The sequence below is a fragment of the Carassius gibelio genome, chromosome B6 (assembly GCF_023724105.1).
Source record: "Carassius gibelio isolate Cgi1373 ecotype wild population from Czech Republic chromosome B6, carGib1.2-hapl.c, whole genome shotgun sequence".
Lineage (NCBI taxonomy): Eukaryota > Metazoa > Chordata > Actinopteri > Cypriniformes > Cyprinidae > Carassius > Carassius gibelio.
Window position 1 is genome coordinate 6,815,649 of NC_068401.1, and position 19,300 is coordinate 6,834,948.

Below are 19,300 nucleotides of genomic sequence, written 5' to 3' on the forward strand. Positions count from 1 at the left end.
ATTATTCTGCAGGCGCCTCACAGCGGACGGTTAGGATTGCAAATGAACAGTGCTTCTCCCTTCTGAACGTGTCTTTGGCTAGGCCCCGCTAAGCTCGCCGCTCCAGATGGAGGATAGCATCAGAGCCGTCCAGCTGTTCCTCGACCCTACAAACCTCTACATTTCAGAGAGGTCGTCGTCAATTAGCTGCCAGCAAATTAATTTGCTCAAAAGAAATGAATCACATCGGACAATTTTTTATCCTCCTTCTGAACATTTTGTGTGAACTCTCGCTACAGATGACTCGGGTTTTGAGCGCAGCAGGAGATCGGGGGAGCTTGTTCTGAAATGTAAAAAAGCCTCTGATGTTTCTGAACTGTATGTATGACCTTGAGTGTAGAAGCGCTTCATTGCAGCTTGTGAAAGGAAATTTGAAAAATGTTAAAGATTACATTAAAGGGGAAATCAAATCTAGACAGTGAAATGTATTTAAAAAAAAAGGTTTTCATTTAATGTCTAGTCAGATATTCATTACATTTAACATTTATTATTTATATTCTTTGCTAAGGGTCTTGCTAAAAGCATATACAGTATCTATGAGAGAAGTTTGAGTTTTTCATAATTTTTTTTCTAAAAGTTTTGCAGGCAAAAAGGAGAAAAAGTGGCCTTTGCCGAGAAGAGAGATTTGATTTGTTTTGACAAATCCAATTCATTTTAATATTTTTAATGTAGAGGTTTGTAGAGTAACAATTTATAGTAGGTTGCAAACCTAAAGGCGTAGTCCACCCAAAAATTTTAATTCTGTTGTTCCAAACTTGAATGCATTTCTTTCCCCTGCAGAACATTTTTTGAAAAATGTTGGCCACCATACAGTTTTGGTTCCCAAAGAAGTCAATGGGAATTAAAACTGTATGGTCACCAACATTCTTCATATCCTTCTTGATGTTCCACATAAGAAACAAAGAAATAACTGAATTTTAATTTTGGTGTGGATTTTCCTTTAAAGAAGTGTCTTCATGATATTTAACATTATGAAAATTGTCTTTGGTAACAAAAAAGCGCTGTATAGAACCAATTATGTGAAAACGAATATTAAATATAAAGCTATGCAAAATAATTTGCACTTCAACTAAGAAGTTCAAAGTAGTCGCACGAGCATATCTGGAACGGCTTCACTGGCACTTCAAATAAAAAATAAAAAAATGTAATGAAAAAAACATAGTATATAATGCAGCTTTCAAATGTAATGTCCTCAGTCATTTATCTCCGAGTTGTTTTATGTGAAACACCAGCTTATGTGGCACACTGATACAGTATGTTTATCAGCAAAGCAACAGAAGAGCGAGAGCAAAAAAAACAGATTACCTTGTAGCCGGTTACTTCTGATTCATTGTCCATCGCCTTCACATGTTCCCAGTTCAGAAAGACCTTTGAGTTTGTCAGGTTCCACTCAATATTCCCTGGGGGTTGACTTGGAGCTAAAAGACATAAATCATATTCTGATTTACTTCCAACTTGTGTAATATGACTGAACAACATCTCCCCTATATTTTGTCCTTTGCAATCTAAACAATCAGCACTGCACCAGCTGAGGTATCGTCTAAATTTAAGACTTTCAGAACTCACTGGCACAGATTCAATTCAGCTTGGCTCTCACTTTAAATTAGCTGGACTATAAATGGAACTTTAGGAGCCATTTTATGTAGTAGCAAAAAATTGCTATAAAACAAAGGAACATTGTATAGAGCATCAAAGGACTCTCACTCAAAAATATAAATTATGTGATCATTTATTCACTCTCTTGTCTTTTTAAATCCCTTAATAGAATGTCCAAGCTTCCATTCAGTTACGACCTCAATAACTTAACTTCTGTCCATTTCTCATACAACTCAACTGTATGGATTCTAAAGATTTGTGATATGGTGAAAGAGTAGCATAGACTACTTTTATGATGCTTTGATCTTTTTGGAGCTTGACAGGGCCCAGGTCCCCATCCACTTTTACTGTAAGACAACAAAGTAGAGTAGACATTCTTCAGAACCTCTCGTTTTGTGTTCCTCAGAAGACAATAAATGTTGGGTTGAATAAATAAAGCCTGAATTTTCATTGTGGACTCATCTATTTCTGTGTAAAAGTTGATGAATAAGTGAATGTCAGCATGTCCTTCTTTCCTTTATTTCCATAACTCCCTAACAGTAAAATAATTGCCCCCGATGTAGGGTTGCTTAAGAGCAATTTCATAAATTTTCCCACTGCCTGGTCATGTTCCTTCACAAACAATTCTACTTTTTATAGTAATTTAGGAATTTATACATAGTTAAACAGCAAATGAGCACTGAACCAGGGAAAATCTGAGCTCTTTTCTTATCAAATTTCATGGCTAGGACTTTGTGCACCATATATTCATAGTTTTTAAAAAATGAGGATAATAGCTATCATAATTTGAAGCCATTTAACTAATGATACCAAGCCCAGCGAGTCTACAATACATGCTATTATGATAACTATACTAGATCATAACAGCGGTTGGCGGTATCACAGTATGTTTTGTCAGAGAATCTGCTGTACAAAGTAAAAAGGACAATCGGCTATCTGCTCCGACACAAAGAAAGATATCTGTCAGTTTCTTTATTTTAAAGCACCCTTAATTGTATGCTCAGTCTATTAGCTGAAAATACCCATAAGACTCCTTCCATAGTAATGTCATAGTTTATCAGATCAGTTTCTGGCTCAGTTAAACACAGTGTTTTGTTCTTGATTATTGGCATCAGATAATGAACCTATTTAGCCACGGTAGTTTAACAAAGGCCGACTTAATCTCTTATAGTGTTGAGAACACCCCACTAAGAGGTTAGGACTATGATCCTGTCAGGCCTCTAATCTACATTCACTATCAAATATATAAAGTGTGTGACCTTGGACCACAGAACCAGTCTTAAGTGTAAATTTCTCAAAATTTATATTTATATATCATCTGAAAGCTGAAAAAATTAGCTTTCCATTGGTTTATTAGGATCGGACAATATTTGTCCGTGAAACTACTATTTGAAAATCTGGAAAATCTCGTCTCTATATCTAGATATGAACTTTCACGATATTACTATCGAAAAAAGCAACGATATAGGCAATATAGATTTCCCCTCTCCGCACTCGCCCTGCATACAACTCTGGCAGTCACAACAAACATCAGTTTTACGAGTAGCCTTGAATGCACCGCTAAAGCCAGCGCACGCACACTACCAGGGACTTGGGAACTAAAGAGAGGGGGGGGCGGCGTTTCCATGATGACGCGTCATTGCTTGTCACGTGACACACCGCAGCAGCAACTTTCTTTTACTGTCCATGGCAGCAACAGCGCGGAATGAATGATGATCTGCTTTTATGTCATTTTTCCTTTTTTATTCAGAATATTCACAAATGTGTTAGCTATGGCATGAAATATCTGATATTCCGATTGTCAAATACATGCAAGTGGAAGTATATTGTTGTTTAAACACCTTTATAACGATCGCGTTAGTTGAGCTGTATGCGCGATGGGCGCCGCCGTGTTAGTTTGTGCCGCAGACGCAGTTCAGAGAATCGGATCTGTTGGATTTTCAACTTATAGGTTTACAACACGTGAATTCATCCACTTCTCCCGAAATACTTAAAAGTAAGTGGCTGGTGAACTGGGAATAGAATAGAGTAAACGTTGAAGTTACTTACACAATGTGTATCTGATATGAATAAAATGTGTCGAATTATAATGGAAAGGATTATTATTACCTCTTCCATAGACATCAGTGTGTATTTTACAAACTCTAATTCTTTTGTTTTTTTTAGTACTTATGTGAATTTATGTGTTTGAAACCTAAAAAAAAAACGTATGTGGTAGGGCATGATACATTTGTGAAAAAATCATTTTCGATTTTTAAGACATAAGTGTTCATTGAATCGATTGTAAAATGTCGAATAAAAAAAAAAAAAAAAAAAAAAAAGATGTTTCCTTTTTCAACATCAAATTACGGACGAACGTAAAGAGTCGAAAATGTTTCAAGAATAATGTCGAAATAGGGCTACTACAAGAATAAAGTTGAAATATTATGAGAATAAAGTCAAAATGTTTCGAGAATAAAGCTGAAATATTACGAGAATAAAGTTGATATATTACGAGATTAAAGTCAAAATATCATGAGAATAAAAGCAAAATGTTTCGAGAATAAAGTTGAAATGTTACGAGATTAAAGTTGAAATATTACGAGAATACATTTTCACAGAGCCTATTTGGAATTTTCACAAAGAAATTTAATAAATTAAAGAACTTAAAAAACACATTATTGTAAAACATAATTTGTGTTTCGCTATAAAACTGATTTTGAAAGCTGAGACATTAGGTCTATTAGAAGTATGAATCTTATTGCTATTGGGTGGCTGGCGCACTACAAAAAATGAATGCAAAGGAATATATGAAATATTATTTCCAAGCATACTGTCCCCGCGAGTATGACACATGGTAGGATTTCTGCTAATAATCCCACATATATTTATGGTGTATTTAAAAAAAAAAATTTAAATAAGAGAACTACACCCCCCCCCCATCCCCAAAGGAATATTGATTGGGTGTGAGAGCTGATGTTAAGATAAAAAGTTGTTCCTGTCAGTTTAAATAATAAATATCATATTCTTAATATAAAGCTGTTTCCGCAAGTCCTTAAAACTTACTCTTCCTCAACCCAGTAAGATGATATGGCTGCTCAGATGCAACAATATTCAAATCAATCCCAGTTACCTGAAACCCTCTCCCAGTGCTCTCAACCTGGGACATTTACATGCACAATAAAGGCCTTCTTTCAAAATAATACAACTTTAATTTCTACTGTTTAAATCCTCAAAACATTTCGACTTTATTCTCGTAATATTTCGACTTTATTCTCGTAGTATTAGGACTTTATCCTCGTAGTATTTTGACTTTATTCTTGTAATATTTCGACTTTATTCTCAAAGTATTTAGACTTTAATCTTGCAATCTTTCGGGCCCTGGCCGAAAACTGTTACTTTAAGCTGTACTTTAAGCCTGAGGACCCTAACTTGCAGTGAGGCACCCACCGTTCAGCTTCCTCTGGCAGTCTTAAAAATACAGCCTGAAGCTTTTGAGGCCCCTGGAAGTCTGAATATTATGCTAGGCAAGTTTTGTTATTACTGGCCTTTTTACTTTCATGTTTTGTGCTATTAAAAGGCTACAAAATAATACAGAGGATTTAGACAATGATGTTAAAAAGTTTCAGAAGGAGTTTGCCAAGCCACAGCATGTCATTCCAAAATCATCGTTTCACATCATCTATTCATTTACTGTGTTTGGTTTGAAATTATGATTTCAATAATTATATGACTTACGTGGCTTCTTGGTGGTGATGGTGATTTGTGTGCTGGAGGGTCCAGTGCCTGCACTGTTGTATGCTTTGACTGATATCAGATAAAGTGTGCTTCCCTTCAGACCCGTGATGTTGACTGAGGTTTCCGTGACCCTTACTCTCTCTGCATCACTTTCAGGTGACCCATCCTCCAACCACTGCACCTGTAATAGTGAAGTGACATTTAAAGAGACAATAGGTCATTTACATTTTTACAGCACAGACATAAATAAATAATTAAAGTTCTCCATCTAGCAGCTCGCAAAAATAATAATAATAGATACAATTATATATATATATATATATATATATATAGAGAGAGAGAGAGAGAGAGAGAGAGAGAGAGATAAATACTTTGAAAAGTACTTTTAAAATGGTCAAATGTTATAGAAATTGCTTATGTAATTATTTTACACAAAGTAAGTTGAAAAAGAAAAGAAACAAAGATATGACACATTTAATACCCACACACATACATACATATATTAATTTTAATGTTTGAATAAGCATGATGTTTCTGCTTGAGTAAACGTGCTTCCAACCTCACATCTAAGAAATCGAGAAGAATGTCATTTTTGCTCCTGTATTAGCGTTCGATACACTAACTCAAAGTCACTGTGACTCGGTTTCTCTTTTTTAATACGTTCAATAAACATCTGCACACCGAAGCAAGGGACTCTGGAAATATTTGTGGATTTTCATACTGTATGTGCTTTTTTTTACTACCCGAAGCTGTGAATGACTTTGTGGTTTCTCCACAGAACAACCGCGTGACCTTTCTCACGGAAGCTCGTTTGGGTTGAAAGGAGAGAAATGGGCAGAATCCTGTGGGTTTCTCACACAGTGAGAAACGACCTAGCAGCTGAAGTGTTTGCAGGAGGGGGAATTGATGTATGATGTCCACACATCTGAAAGGTGATTTATATAAGTGCCCAGAAAGCCTGGGTATTGGCGCTCCCCGGGAGACAGGACCAGCTGTGAGAAGACCTCTTCATTCTGCAGATGAGATTGTGAAAAATGTGGCCGGGGGATCGCAGGCTCTTGTTGGGGAGCAGGAAATTGCACACCCTACCATCAGTGCAGTGCATATATTAAGGCATCTGATTGAGGTGATGCAGCGTGAGGTCAGACCCTCTTTTCTCCCTCCCTCCATTTGCTGTATGGTGTTTACGTACCTCGTAGCCCGTTATCCGTCCTTTGCTGCCGCTTTGGTGAACAGGTTCCCAAAATACCTCGATCTCAGATGCGGATAGAGTGCGGGCCCAGACTCTGGGAGGAGCTACGGAGGGTTCTGTTGATGTCAGAAATATCCAAAAACGGGGAAAGAATGTGAAAAACAACAGGAAATGAGAAAAGACAGTTTACAGGATTAATCCAACATCAGTCTTTGGTGCATAAATGTACCACCTGTTTGCAAGAACTAGACCTAATTGTGCTGTTAGCACACAAAATAAAGAAATTACCATCAAAGTGCACTAACACAGCTGTAGAGGGAGTGTAATTAAAACTTGGAACAGATCCATCAACTTTTGTCATTCCTAAACGATGTCCAATAATGTCCTTGCACAATTTGCATACAATCAACACAGAACACAAGCATATTAACCTTCATCTGCTGAATATACAATGACCACAGGGCTGAATGGTCCCTCTCCGATCTCGTTGTAGACGCCGACTTTGACTTCAAACTGAGTGAGTGGTGGAAAGGTATCATTTTTATAAATGTAGCGTGATGCATCTGCCAAGGCCAACACGCTTTGTTTCCATGTCGTGGTGCCAAGTGGACGAAATGCCACCACGTAGCCAAACTTCTCTCCATTTTGTAGCTCCTCTGGCACAGGCTGTGAAAAATTAGAATTAAAAAAAGGTTATGTGATTTAAGAAAGAAAGTCACTTGTTTCGTTCCCGTGGTTTTACATTTACCTTTATGCAATTGGCAGATGTTTTCATTCAAAGCTCCTTAAATGTATTTTATATATATATACATTGGGGATCGAAAGTTTGGGCACCCCTTGCAGAATCTGTGAAAATATGAATAATTTTAAAAAAATAAGAGAGATCATACTAAATGCATGTTATTTTTTATTTAGTACTGTCCTAAGATATTGTACATAAAAGATATTAACATTTAGTCCACAAGACAAAAAAATTGCTGAAATTATTAAAATAACCCCACTCAAAAGTTTGGGAACCCTTGGTTCTTAGTACTGTGTTCTGTTACCTGATGATCCTCGACTGTCTTTCTGTTTTGTGATGGTTGTGCATGAGTCCCTTGTTTGTTCTGAACAGTTAAACTGAGCAGCGTTCTTCAGAAAAATCTTTAAGGTCCTGCAGATTCTTCAGTTTTCCAGCATCTTTGCATATTTGAACCCTTTCCAGCAGTGACTGTATGATTTTGAGATACATCTTTTCAGACTGAGGACATTTGAGGGACTCAAACACAACTATTTAAAAAGGTTCAAACATTCACTGATGCTCCAGAAGGAAACAAGATGCATTACGAGCTGGGGGGTGAAAACTTTTGGAATTTGAAGATCCATGTAAATTGTACTTAATTTGTGTACCGGGAAACATACAAGTATCTTCTGTTGCTTACGAAGGGCAGAACTAAATGGAAAACAATTATATTTCAACAAAATAAGAAAAATTTGGCCATCTTCATCGTGTTCAAAAGTTTTCACCCCCCAGCTCTTAATGCATCTTGTTTCCTTCTGGAGCCTTAAAGATTTTTCTGAAGAACGCTGCTCAGTTTAACTGTTCAGAACAAACAAGGGACTCATGCACAACCATCACAAAACAGAAAGACAGTCGAGGATCATCAGGTAACAGAACACAGTACTAAGAACCAAGGGTTCCCAAACTTTTGAGTGGGGTTATTTTAATAATTTCACTAAATGTTAATGGACTAAATGTTAATATCTTTTATGTACAATATCTTACTCAGGACAGTACTAAATAAAAAATAACATGCATTTAGTATGATCTCTCTTATTTTTTGAAAATTACTCATATTTTCACAGATTCTACAAGGGGTATATATATATAATATATATTATATATATATATATATATATATATATATATATATATATATATATATATATATATATATATATATATATATATATATATATATATATATATATATATAAAAGAAGGAACTACAATCCCGTTAAGAATTTTGTTGCAAAATCTGCATACATAATAATATTACAAGGATTATAATATTACTAAAATATTTGTATTACCTGATCAAATCATGTTTAACAGGAGAATGCATGATGAAAAACTACATTACCCATGATGCTGTGCAAAAAGCCTCTAACATGAGGCACCATGACTGACAAAACAATTAAAATATTTGTATACATATGTGCATATTTTGCAATAAATATATTGTGTCTATAGATAATTAACAACTTTAAATTAATAGTTTTATGGGATTGTAGTTCTCTGTCTTTAAGTCTTTAAGTACAACTTTGTCTAATTTTCAATAATTTTTTTGTTTGAATAAAATTTTATAATATTGTATTCTCCTTGTAGCTGGCTGGGTTGGTTCATGGATTATACTGTTCTAACAGTCTCTTAAACATCTCTATGAAAAAATAAAACAAAAATGAAACTACAGGAACCAATGCTGCTGAAAAAGTGGGCACCAATCAGATTCAAGCACCGGAGCTAACTGTATGAGAAATTGTATCATTATAATAACAAACACTTTTTGAAAAAAAGTGCTACTCTTCTAAAAAAATCCCGTTATTTGAGGTGTCACTCGTGTCTGTAGCTCAAACGATGCGGGACGATTTACAAGGCAAAATTGTATAGGGTAATAGGGTTGTTCAAGTATGAGCAATAATATTAGTCGCTCAAAAATGCATTAAAAGAAAATCATGCAGCTGACATGGCATTACATTACTGCAAGTTGACAAGTAATTTTCCGTGGTAGGTTTACATTGTTGCTTACATAATCTCAAATCCAGTAAATATAAGTAAATAAAGTTGACAGATTAAAGCACAACTCTGTCAGACAAGAAACCTCTGGACTTAGTGAAAAATGTGCCATATTTTGAAAGTAACACTGTATTTAAACACACCGCCGAATATCTGCCATGACAGCCGGTGAGATTAAGAGAAAGCCATTGATAAACATTGTCATTTCAGATTTACTGGTATGAAAGCTGTCTCATATCTGCGTCTTCATTATGATTTACATACCAGAGGGAGCAATCCCACTGAGGCAAAAAGCAAAGACGACAGCGCTGCCTTTTAATTAAACCTTGTCTAATTTAAACCACGTCACCGTGGAGAATTCCCTCAGAATCCGATTCACAAGGTTTGAAAACGCTCCTGTCACAATAAAGACGCTGAGCTCACCTCCCAAACAATCACCAGTTCGCCTCGGCTTCCTCCACCTCCACTCACGTTAGCTGGGGCGACTTCAGGATCTGCCAGCCAGAACAGAGAACAGACAACAGAACACAAGAAACAGACTTTATACCTGTGGGACTGGCGGCAAATCCCAACACTTCCTTCTCCTGAGGTGCGGCTCAATGGTCTTTTGAAAATGCTTCAAAGAATCTGAATGAGGTAGATTGTAGCAACCTGTAGAATTTTCAGTTTCTGATGAAAATGGTTGTCCGGTCTTAGCATATGTTTCTCAGTCTGGTTTTGGTGGCAATTTGTGACTTTTTTTTGTCTGAACACCAGCTTGGGTAGGGTAGGAGATCGGCTAGAACAACTTAAGACCAGCAGATATAACAAGTTCAAGCTAGTTTAATAATTGTAATCCATTGCTGATTACAGATTACATTATAGATTACTTTTTTTATCAAGCTTGGGTTAGGGTTAGGGTTAGATTAAACATACATTACATAGATTAAACATACATAACATGAAACATACCATATTTATATAAAAAAGTAAAAGTAAATAAAACGTTCCATCATGAAATTCATTAAACTTTACATTACACAACGGTTTGCCAAACTGGGGTTAATTTAAGAACTGCAGCTGCTTTGAGTTTTGATAAAAAGCTAAAAAATTACAACTTTAAAATGTACAATAAAAATAACCGAACACTAAAAATATAAATATTTTACGTGTTTACCTGCCTATCAATGTGGCCATTAAGCAACATTAGGGAACTGTAAACATTTGAATGCTAAATTATTTAAATGTTAAAGATCATTATTTTATGTATTTGGTGTAACAGAATATATTGACATGCTTTAATGTTCAAAACATTATTTTCAAATACTGTACATTATTGTAATTCCTCTGTGCCCCGCCTCTCTCAAATGTGTCGTTTTCTACAAAGTCCCTCGTTCCAGAAAGCCCAGTCTGCTCTGATTTGCCACCTGCCGAGTGCATTGTGAACACCGCAAGCACTTGTCGGAAATGTAACCCCCCCTCCCATAATCACAAGCTTCATCTTTCAAAATAAATTTAAAGACGGCTAATTATGTCCTTTGTTCCCCTTTCAGGCTTGACCTGATGGTAAAACTGAGTCGCGTGACAAACACAGTGAAGAAGCTCGTATGTGTTTTTCAAGTACACAAGCCACGGACTGTTAAGACAGCTGACTCCACTGTGTGACCCTGTCTCTCTCTCTTTATCACATGTGCGCGCAAAACTCCATATTTGAACATTCAATAGCAAATACTTAAACTAAAAACATACTTACAGTAGCTGATTCAGAAGCACAATATTGTGTGTAAAAAGTCATAATGACCTCCTCTCCTAGGTTCACAAAACGGTCATCCATAAAATGCATTGCTGTTTTGTTGTAAATAATCTTAAAGATTCCTAATTGCATCTACTTTTGGAAGGCCAAATAGAGTGCTTTTGCTTCCGCCTAGATACACACATCATTTCCCTGACATGGCTGCTTCAACACTAACTTCGTTTACTGAAACCACGCCTTCTTTCTTTGCATGAAAATTTGGGCGGCATTACGCAAATATTTCCACATAGTGATGTAAACGTGGGGGCGTGTTTGAATGTGAGTTTTTACTTAATACATAAAGAATATCTATGTGGATTTGAGACTTTAGTCTTTGCAACTTCACAGATCTTCTTTATGCACCAAGAGCTTGTAACACTCCAAAGAGAAAAGAAAAATTGAAATTGCATCATGGGCCCCTTAAATAAACAATAAAACAACAATTACACAACAAAAACAACAACGTTACACACCCAAAGTCTTCCAGGTTTGAAATGTTTTTGGCCAGACATTCATCGGGAATAATTTACTGCCATTGTGTGAATAATATCTAATCATGTAGTCCATTAAAAGTTATTTTAATAACAATATAACCATTTTAAGATGTATTACACTCTAATTACAAGTACTTAATTTTTGGAATCCGATTACATACTCCAGATTACATGTAATCAGTTACTAGTCAGCACTGTTTTATGTTCTGGTTTATTTTATAGTATATATATATATATATATATATATATATATATATATATATATATATATATATATATATATATATATATATATATATATTGTATCCATATGCATATAGTGTAGATTGCTTAGAAGTTATATTAAGAGTCAGTAACTAAATATTCCCAAATATTATCTTCTCATAGTGTGAACAGTGTTCTATTGTAACATATTTAGACTGTCTGGATGAAAATTAATTAAAAGTAAATATTGCCCAATTCCCCAGCCAAAGGGAAGACTAATAACCGTAATTATCACTATTTACACTTCATAGCTATTTATACTATTGTCCCATAGTGCAATATGTTAAATTTTATCAGTAACTCTCTCGGAAAATGACTTGTAGCTTTGATTTCACATTATAGATATTGCTGTTAAATACTAAAAAATCCTAGCAAATGTGTCTCTTTTTGATGTAAGTTGTATTTGCTGAATAATTGGAGTCTGAAAGACAGCAGCTGTTTGCATGTCATTTTCACTTGGGATTGTGTGCTGAAGCCTGCTTCTATTTGTGAATCAGTGATCGAAGCATTTGCACACAGTACCTGATCTTAAAATAAAGCATTTCAAGTGTTACTGCCTCAGAATACGGGAGAAGTCCAGTCAATTTTTGTTGATGTCAACATGAATTATTGATAGCTGCATTTCCTGATAGCTGATGTCCAGCCGCTGAGAGCAGCAGGGTTGGATCTTGCATTAAAGAATATAGCTGCATGAGCTTGAGTTTTATTTTGTTCTAAATTTCCATGCAACCACATTTTCTTGCAGTTTTCAATAAATTAACTAAAAACACCAGCCCTTCTGTGATGCCATTCCGATTTCAGTGCACTTAATTTGTGTCCTAATTGTCTGTAAATTATTTAGCAATTTGGATGTTCCCAGGAAAATTGGTGTGAATGCAAGGGTGTTTATTTCTCATTCTTGAACTCTATTACGAGGAGTCACTCCTGGTGATTTAAACTAATTATAGAATTAAATTACATTTTCTCCTTCCTGATGTATTAGAGATGACAGATATGGAATTGGGAGGGATGAACGCTTACCTGCAGCTTTGGTGTGCACAGGTTTGGATGGCACGCTGGGTTCCCCCACCCCCACGCTGTTGATAGCCACAACTCTAAATTCATAATCTACCCACGGATTTAGATTCACCACTGTCGCATGAATCATCTGTCCGGGCACAGAATCAGGAACTAGGATTAAAGAAAATATGGAATGGAAAAACACATCAATGCCCATGAGCACAAATGAGTAGCCTAGCATAATTATTTTGCATTTACTTATTCAGATATATTTCTTAGCAATCTTATCTTAGCAATTGCATGTTTCTGTTTTTATCTTTCACAGTGTATAAAAAAAAAAAAAAAAAAACATTTGCATAAATCACATTTAAGTGACTCACTCACTCAAAAAATACAATAAAAATAATATATATATATATATATATATATATATATATATATATATATATATATATATATATATATATATATGAACAGTTGCTTTGCAAATTATCTATCTATCTATCTATCTTAAATACATTGTTTGTTTATTCCTATATGACTATGCCAGTAAATTTCATATTATAAGAATATGGCACTATGGTATATAGAAAGTATCACAAAAGTATGTACAATGGCATTGTCATCTGTGCAGACTTATATTTACATCAAATGTGAAGTGGAAATTGAAGGATTGTCAATTTATTTTATTTTATTATTTTTTTCAGTGTATATTATAATATGACTTGAATTATTATTATTAGATATTTTTTACCATATTTAGTCAGTGAAGTTTTTGTAAAGTTACAGTAAAAAGCATATGAACAGTTGCTTCCTGCAATAATATTCTATAATAAACCTAGATTTAACAAGACATAGAGTCCTATACCAGTTTTGACTGCCTGCCAGCCAATAGAGAAAGGGGTCCTTGCTTGCACGATGTAGAGGGTAACAGGACTGTGGTTGTCAGGTCCGGGGCCCCACGAGAGCTGAGCAGACCTGTCTGTGACGTCCCCCACCAACACGCCCACCGGAGCACCAGGGGGCCCTGACAACATCAACCGCCAAAGAGACAAAAAGGACTCAAACTTGCTGCGTATCCTCATCACAGAAGGGCACAGCAAGGTGACCAAGTACCTTGCGGTCTGAGACAAGTCTGCCCACAAAAGGCGACATGTTTAATATTCAGAACCAGGGAGAGAGATCCTTCACTTGATGATGGAAATACAAAAGGTTCTAAAGAGCACGAAGCAGGGAATTAATGCATTGATTTCAGATACTTCTGTAGTCATTACTTCAAGAGCTGAATAATGGAATAAAATAGAAATAGCGGGGCAAATTGTGAGGCCTCTTTAATTTATATTTGATAAATGCTCAGAAAAGTGTAGAATACTAAGCAGCCTCCTCGGGGGGAGATGCACATACCTCTGACAATTAAGTCTGCCGCCGCAGACACACTGTCCACTACTGTATGCACCATACAGACGTACTTCCCAGAGTGCTTCAGCTGCACGTTCCTGATCATAAGATCCCCAGAAGAGCCCTATAACAAAGAGCATTAAATAAAAAATTAGTAAAGAAAAAATCTATCTATCTACGTCAGTCCATCCATCTATATAGCCCCGATGATGTAGTTTGATTGCTATTTATAATGTTTTTGAAAGAAGTCTCTTATGTTAACCAAGGCTGCATTTGTTTGTTTAAAAATACAGTAAAATCAAATGTTATTGCAATTTAAAACATCCATTTTTTATTTCAATATATTATAAAACAATATATTTATTATTTAATGGCGAAGTTGAATTTTCAGCAGCCATTACTCCAGTGTTACATGTTCCTTCAGAAATAATTCCAATATGCTGATTTGCTACTCATGAAACATTTATTATTTCCAGTGTTAAAATGGTTGTCCTTCTTAATATTTTTGTTTTGTAACTGTATTTTTTTTCATGATGTTTTTAATTAATAGAAAGTTGCAAATTATATGCATTTGAAACAAATTTGTAAAATCCTAATTGTCACTTTTGATAAATATAATGCATCCTTGCTGCAAAAAAAAGTATTATTTCTTAAAAAAAAAAAAGAAAAATTAACAGTAATTTACAGTATATTTTTAAGGGAAACCTTAAAGTCTCTAAAATCAAGTACTGTATATATATTCATTTCTGTAGTTACATCACATTTGAAAAACATCAAGAAGCAAATAGCAGTAGCAAAAAGCTCTCATATTTGATTGTCACTTCAGTTCAGATAGGGTCATTTTAACTTGTTTGGACAAGCAATCCATCTGGCTGTTAGTGATAGCCAACCATTTGTGTGTTTGTTCACCGGTCCTCTCCAGGTTCTCAAAAGCAATACTTGGCAACTTAAAGGCTCCCTGGATAATCTAAAGAGAAAGAGAGTGGGCCCTGTGGATTGCTATTTGAGGTTCACTGTGTGTTAAACAGAGTACAATGTAAATCCTGTAATCAGTCAGATTTGTGCCTCTATGTTCAGAGAGCAGCCAGGTGCCCTTGTACTCAAGTCCCCCCCATTGCTAGCTGAGCTAAAAAAAAAAAGGTTAAACATAAGATCCCAATCATTCCTCACTCCCATTCCTCTGGTGATTTCAAAGAGGAATCCAAGGCTACAGTAATTCAGAAATACAGCATTTGTAGCTTTGAATTATAATGACTGACAGAAACGCACCCCTCCAATCATCCCAAAGTGATCGTGTCGAGTGAAATCGATGAGCTTGCCGTTGAAGAACCACTTGAAGATGGGGTTCAGAGTGGAGTCTTTAGATACTTCACACGGCAAGACAATGCTCTCCCCTACTGTGGCATCCATACTCAAAGGAGGGACTGTAATCTTGGTTGGTTCTGCCAAAAAAAAAATGTTTTAAGTGAGATAAAGGGAAGAAAGGACTAGGACGGAAGTGTTGAAGGTCTTCAGTTATGCATTAATTCATGAGCGTTTTCAGGTTTGGAGACTCAAGGGCCAACCAGCTAAACAAACTGAAATCCAGCCTGTAAAAGCAGCCAGAACAGCCTGAATCATCTTAAACCAGCTAAAATCATAAATTAAATTATTTTATTCAACAGTTACTTGTTGACTCACTTACTAAGCATCACAAAAGAGAATCTGCCAACACCAACAAAATTATACTTTTTTTTTTTTTATTCAGTCCTGAGTTTGAATAACCCTACTTGAAGCCATTCAAAAACATGCATATGTAATGCCACAACTTATTAAAGGAGTAAATTGAGAGAGAGAGAAAAAAAAACTTGCAACAGCAGCATATTTTTAATTAAACATGCTGAAAGTGACTGGGGAGACGAGGATGAGATCTGCTCCCGGTGCTGTGGATGGCTCAGATTTTTTTCACACTAACGGCTGGACCAATAACTCACACATGACAAAAGCTTGGATGAGTTATACCTCTGTCAAACCGGCAGGAACATAAAACAACTATATATTTCATTATCAATTTCATGCTTGGGTTGCTCACTGTTTTTCCACTGGTTCTCATCCGGTTTAAGGCATCCGCTTAGAAGCAAGAGAAATGTGCTGTTTGTGAAATCTGAAAGGTGCTTTACCTTTGACCACTAAAGTCCCAGAACTGCTGGATGTACCGAAGGGGTTTCTGGCGACACAAGTGTACCTCCCTGCGTCAGATTTGGTAACATTGGCGATTCTGAGAGTCCCGTCATCTGAGATGGTCCGCCTGCAACAATAAATAACAATTATTGAAACAATCAATGATATCTTCATATAACAAAGCTCTTTATTAAATAATAAATAAATGTATATATATATATATATATATATATGCCAAACGATTAATCATGATTAATCACATCTAAAATAAAGTTTTTGTTTACATAATATATGTATGTGTAGTGTGTTTATTATGTATAAACAAATACAGTATACACACATACAGTTCAGTATATATTTTGAAAAAATACATTAAGATACATTTATATATTCATATTATTATATCTTATATTATATATAAATATGTATAATATATAAACATTACATAATTTTCTTAAATATATACACGCATGTGTTTGTGTATACATAATATACACAGAACACACTCATATTTTATGTAAACAAAAGCTTTTATTTTGGATGTGATTAATCGCAATTAATAATTTGACAGCAATATATATATATATATATTTGACAATTAATACTTTTATACAGAATTATGAAAGTATCATGAATTAAATTTACCAAAACTGGCAGTAAATATTTTGCTCTATTTAAACTGACTAAATTTAGCACCAAATCAGCATATTGGAATGATTTTTGAAGGATCATTTGACACCAAAAACGGGAGTAATGGCTGCTGAAAATGCAGCTTTGCCATCAAAGGCCTTAAAATAGAACATTAAAACATAAAAGTTATGTAAAAGAGTACAGATATTTAACTAAATAACGTTTGAACCGTTTCTTGAACAATGCGTGTGTGTGTGTCTGTGTGTACAAAAACAGAGTAAACAGATTCTCTCACTCTCCTCAAACAGGTTTTTATTAGAAGTGGTTGTTCACACACAGGTTATGGATTTTTCATAACCCCTAACCCTCTGTATTAAATGTGTATTCGGCTGATATGAATGATAGCTAAAATTACGTTGGTTGCGCAGCAGAGGTGTGTGAGATATAGGCCTATAAGCATCCAATATCTTCAACTATGTATTATAGAACTGTGATAAGTAAAAGTAAAAGTATTTGATGATCAGATTCGGTGAAACTGACAGTCTACTTGAACAGATTAAAGAATAAGCAAAGATGGTCTTTAACCCAACACGTTCTCTGACACACAGAGTCTGCTCAGGTACTGGATCAGAGCTTTAATGTTCAAGGATACAGCAACCTTCATTCCTTCTTGCCTCCCCAAAAATAATTCATAAAGACACAGTCTCAGCCCGACTATTCCAGACAACACAAAAACAACCAGTACATTTCTCTTGGTATGCTTGTGTTTATTTATTTTTTTAAGTCTGAAAACTATAGAAAATCATTCAGATTAAATAGAGTTTTCAACAGGATACAGTCAGTTAATGGGATTCTAAAAGATGAAACCTTCAAATTCACAAGTGAATACTGCTATATTAAGGCCAAGAATAAAGTGAAAGGGAAGAGGATGTAAAAGGGAAGCTGGTTTGAATTCTTACCTGCTGCCTTATCATATCAAACACATGTAAGATGCTATCGACACATTAAAAATCGTTTCCAAAAAGGCAGCAAGAGCAGATGTGATTATGGAGCTCTTGCAGAAGGCTGTCTGGATCATGTGAGGAGATGTTGATAGCGTCTGACTGAAATGCTAACCTGGCTAGAGATCCGACATTTGAAATGAAGCTGCAACAGCATAAACAAAACAGATTCTCTCACTCTGTTCAATCAGGTTTTGTTAGTGGTGCTTGTTAAGGTTATGGATTTTTCATAACCCTCCCCAAACCCTCTGTAAGCTAAAATTATGTAGGTTGTGTAGGAGTTGTAATTGTACGTGCTAATTTATGCAACTGTTATGTTGTCGTTATGCAAAATATGTGAATTTTTCTCAGAAATTGTTACAATTATTCTATATTTCTTATCATGTATATTTCATGTAACTGGAAACTCGTCAGACATCCTGCGACTGATTTCAGAAAACAATTCTCAGAAGTGCTTCATCGACCTTGATGGACATCAACAAACAATGCTGCTTCGCTTTTAATAACTAGGAAAAAGAAAGAAAGGAATGATAGATAGCTAGCTAAATAAATAGAGCAATGTAAATATATAATGTTGAGATCCGCTGTGACCTCTCCCAGAACAAATCAAACACGAGCGCAGCAGACCTGCCATCTCAGAAATCAAACAATTTCAGCCGCTGTTTTCTCAAATTAATATGTATTTACTATGGCTCAGAGAACATGCTTTACGCCGAGGGCTTTCTTCTGATTTATTGACAAAAATATCAAACGTTGAGCAATAAAAGTGTGCGGACCAGACGACCCGTGAGCAATGAGCTGCAAAACCAATAGGAAAAAAGGCAAGAGCTATCTGTTTACGGAACAAAACTTCTGACCACACAGAGCCACATTTATATTTGCGTCAAGACATGATGGCTTTGTAATCAGTCTCCGATCCTTCCTCTCCTGACCGCCCTGTGGAATACAATGACTAATCGATGCTTCTCCTCGCATGTTGAGGCACGTCCAGAGAATCACAAAGTCTTTGGTGCAACACATATTGACTTGATACAAACTTAGGAGTGTGAGATGAAACAAGATTGACATGTTCGTGTTTGCACTGCTTCAAACCAAATCAGAGTGTAATTGCTGTGAAAACATTTCAGACTTAACGATCATATTTAGCCGCAAAGCATCTATCGGTGTGCCTCAGAAGGGCACAGTACCTAAACTACCTTTTAAAAGTTTAGGATTTTTTTTTTTTTTTAAATTAGTTTTGAAATAAGTTTCTTATGCTAACCA

The 19,300-nt window shown here is 35.5% G+C and overlaps 1 protein-coding gene across 1 annotated transcript in view; it reads right to left on the minus strand.

The window, feature by feature from the left end:
* Positions 1-19,300, minus strand: part of LOC127958989 (contactin-4) — an 82,924-nt gene that overhangs the window by 2,672 nt on the left and 60,952 nt on the right. Inside the window, exons 12-21 of the mRNA XM_052557984.1 lie at positions 16,406-16,533; positions 15,516-15,688; positions 14,253-14,370; positions 13,717-13,875; positions 12,870-13,019; positions 9,744-9,814; positions 6,976-7,210; positions 6,545-6,660; positions 5,353-5,533; positions 1,345-1,457 (exon numbers count right to left, since the gene is read on the minus strand). Coding sequence (XP_052413944.1) covers positions 1,345-1,457; positions 5,353-5,533; positions 6,545-6,660; positions 6,976-7,210; positions 9,744-9,814; positions 12,870-13,019; positions 13,717-13,875; positions 14,253-14,370; positions 15,516-15,688; positions 16,406-16,533 — 1,444 coding nt within the window. The remainder of the gene's footprint in view (positions 1-1,344; positions 1,458-5,352; positions 5,534-6,544; positions 6,661-6,975; positions 7,211-9,743; positions 9,815-12,869; positions 13,020-13,716; positions 13,876-14,252; positions 14,371-15,515; positions 15,689-16,405; positions 16,534-19,300) is intronic.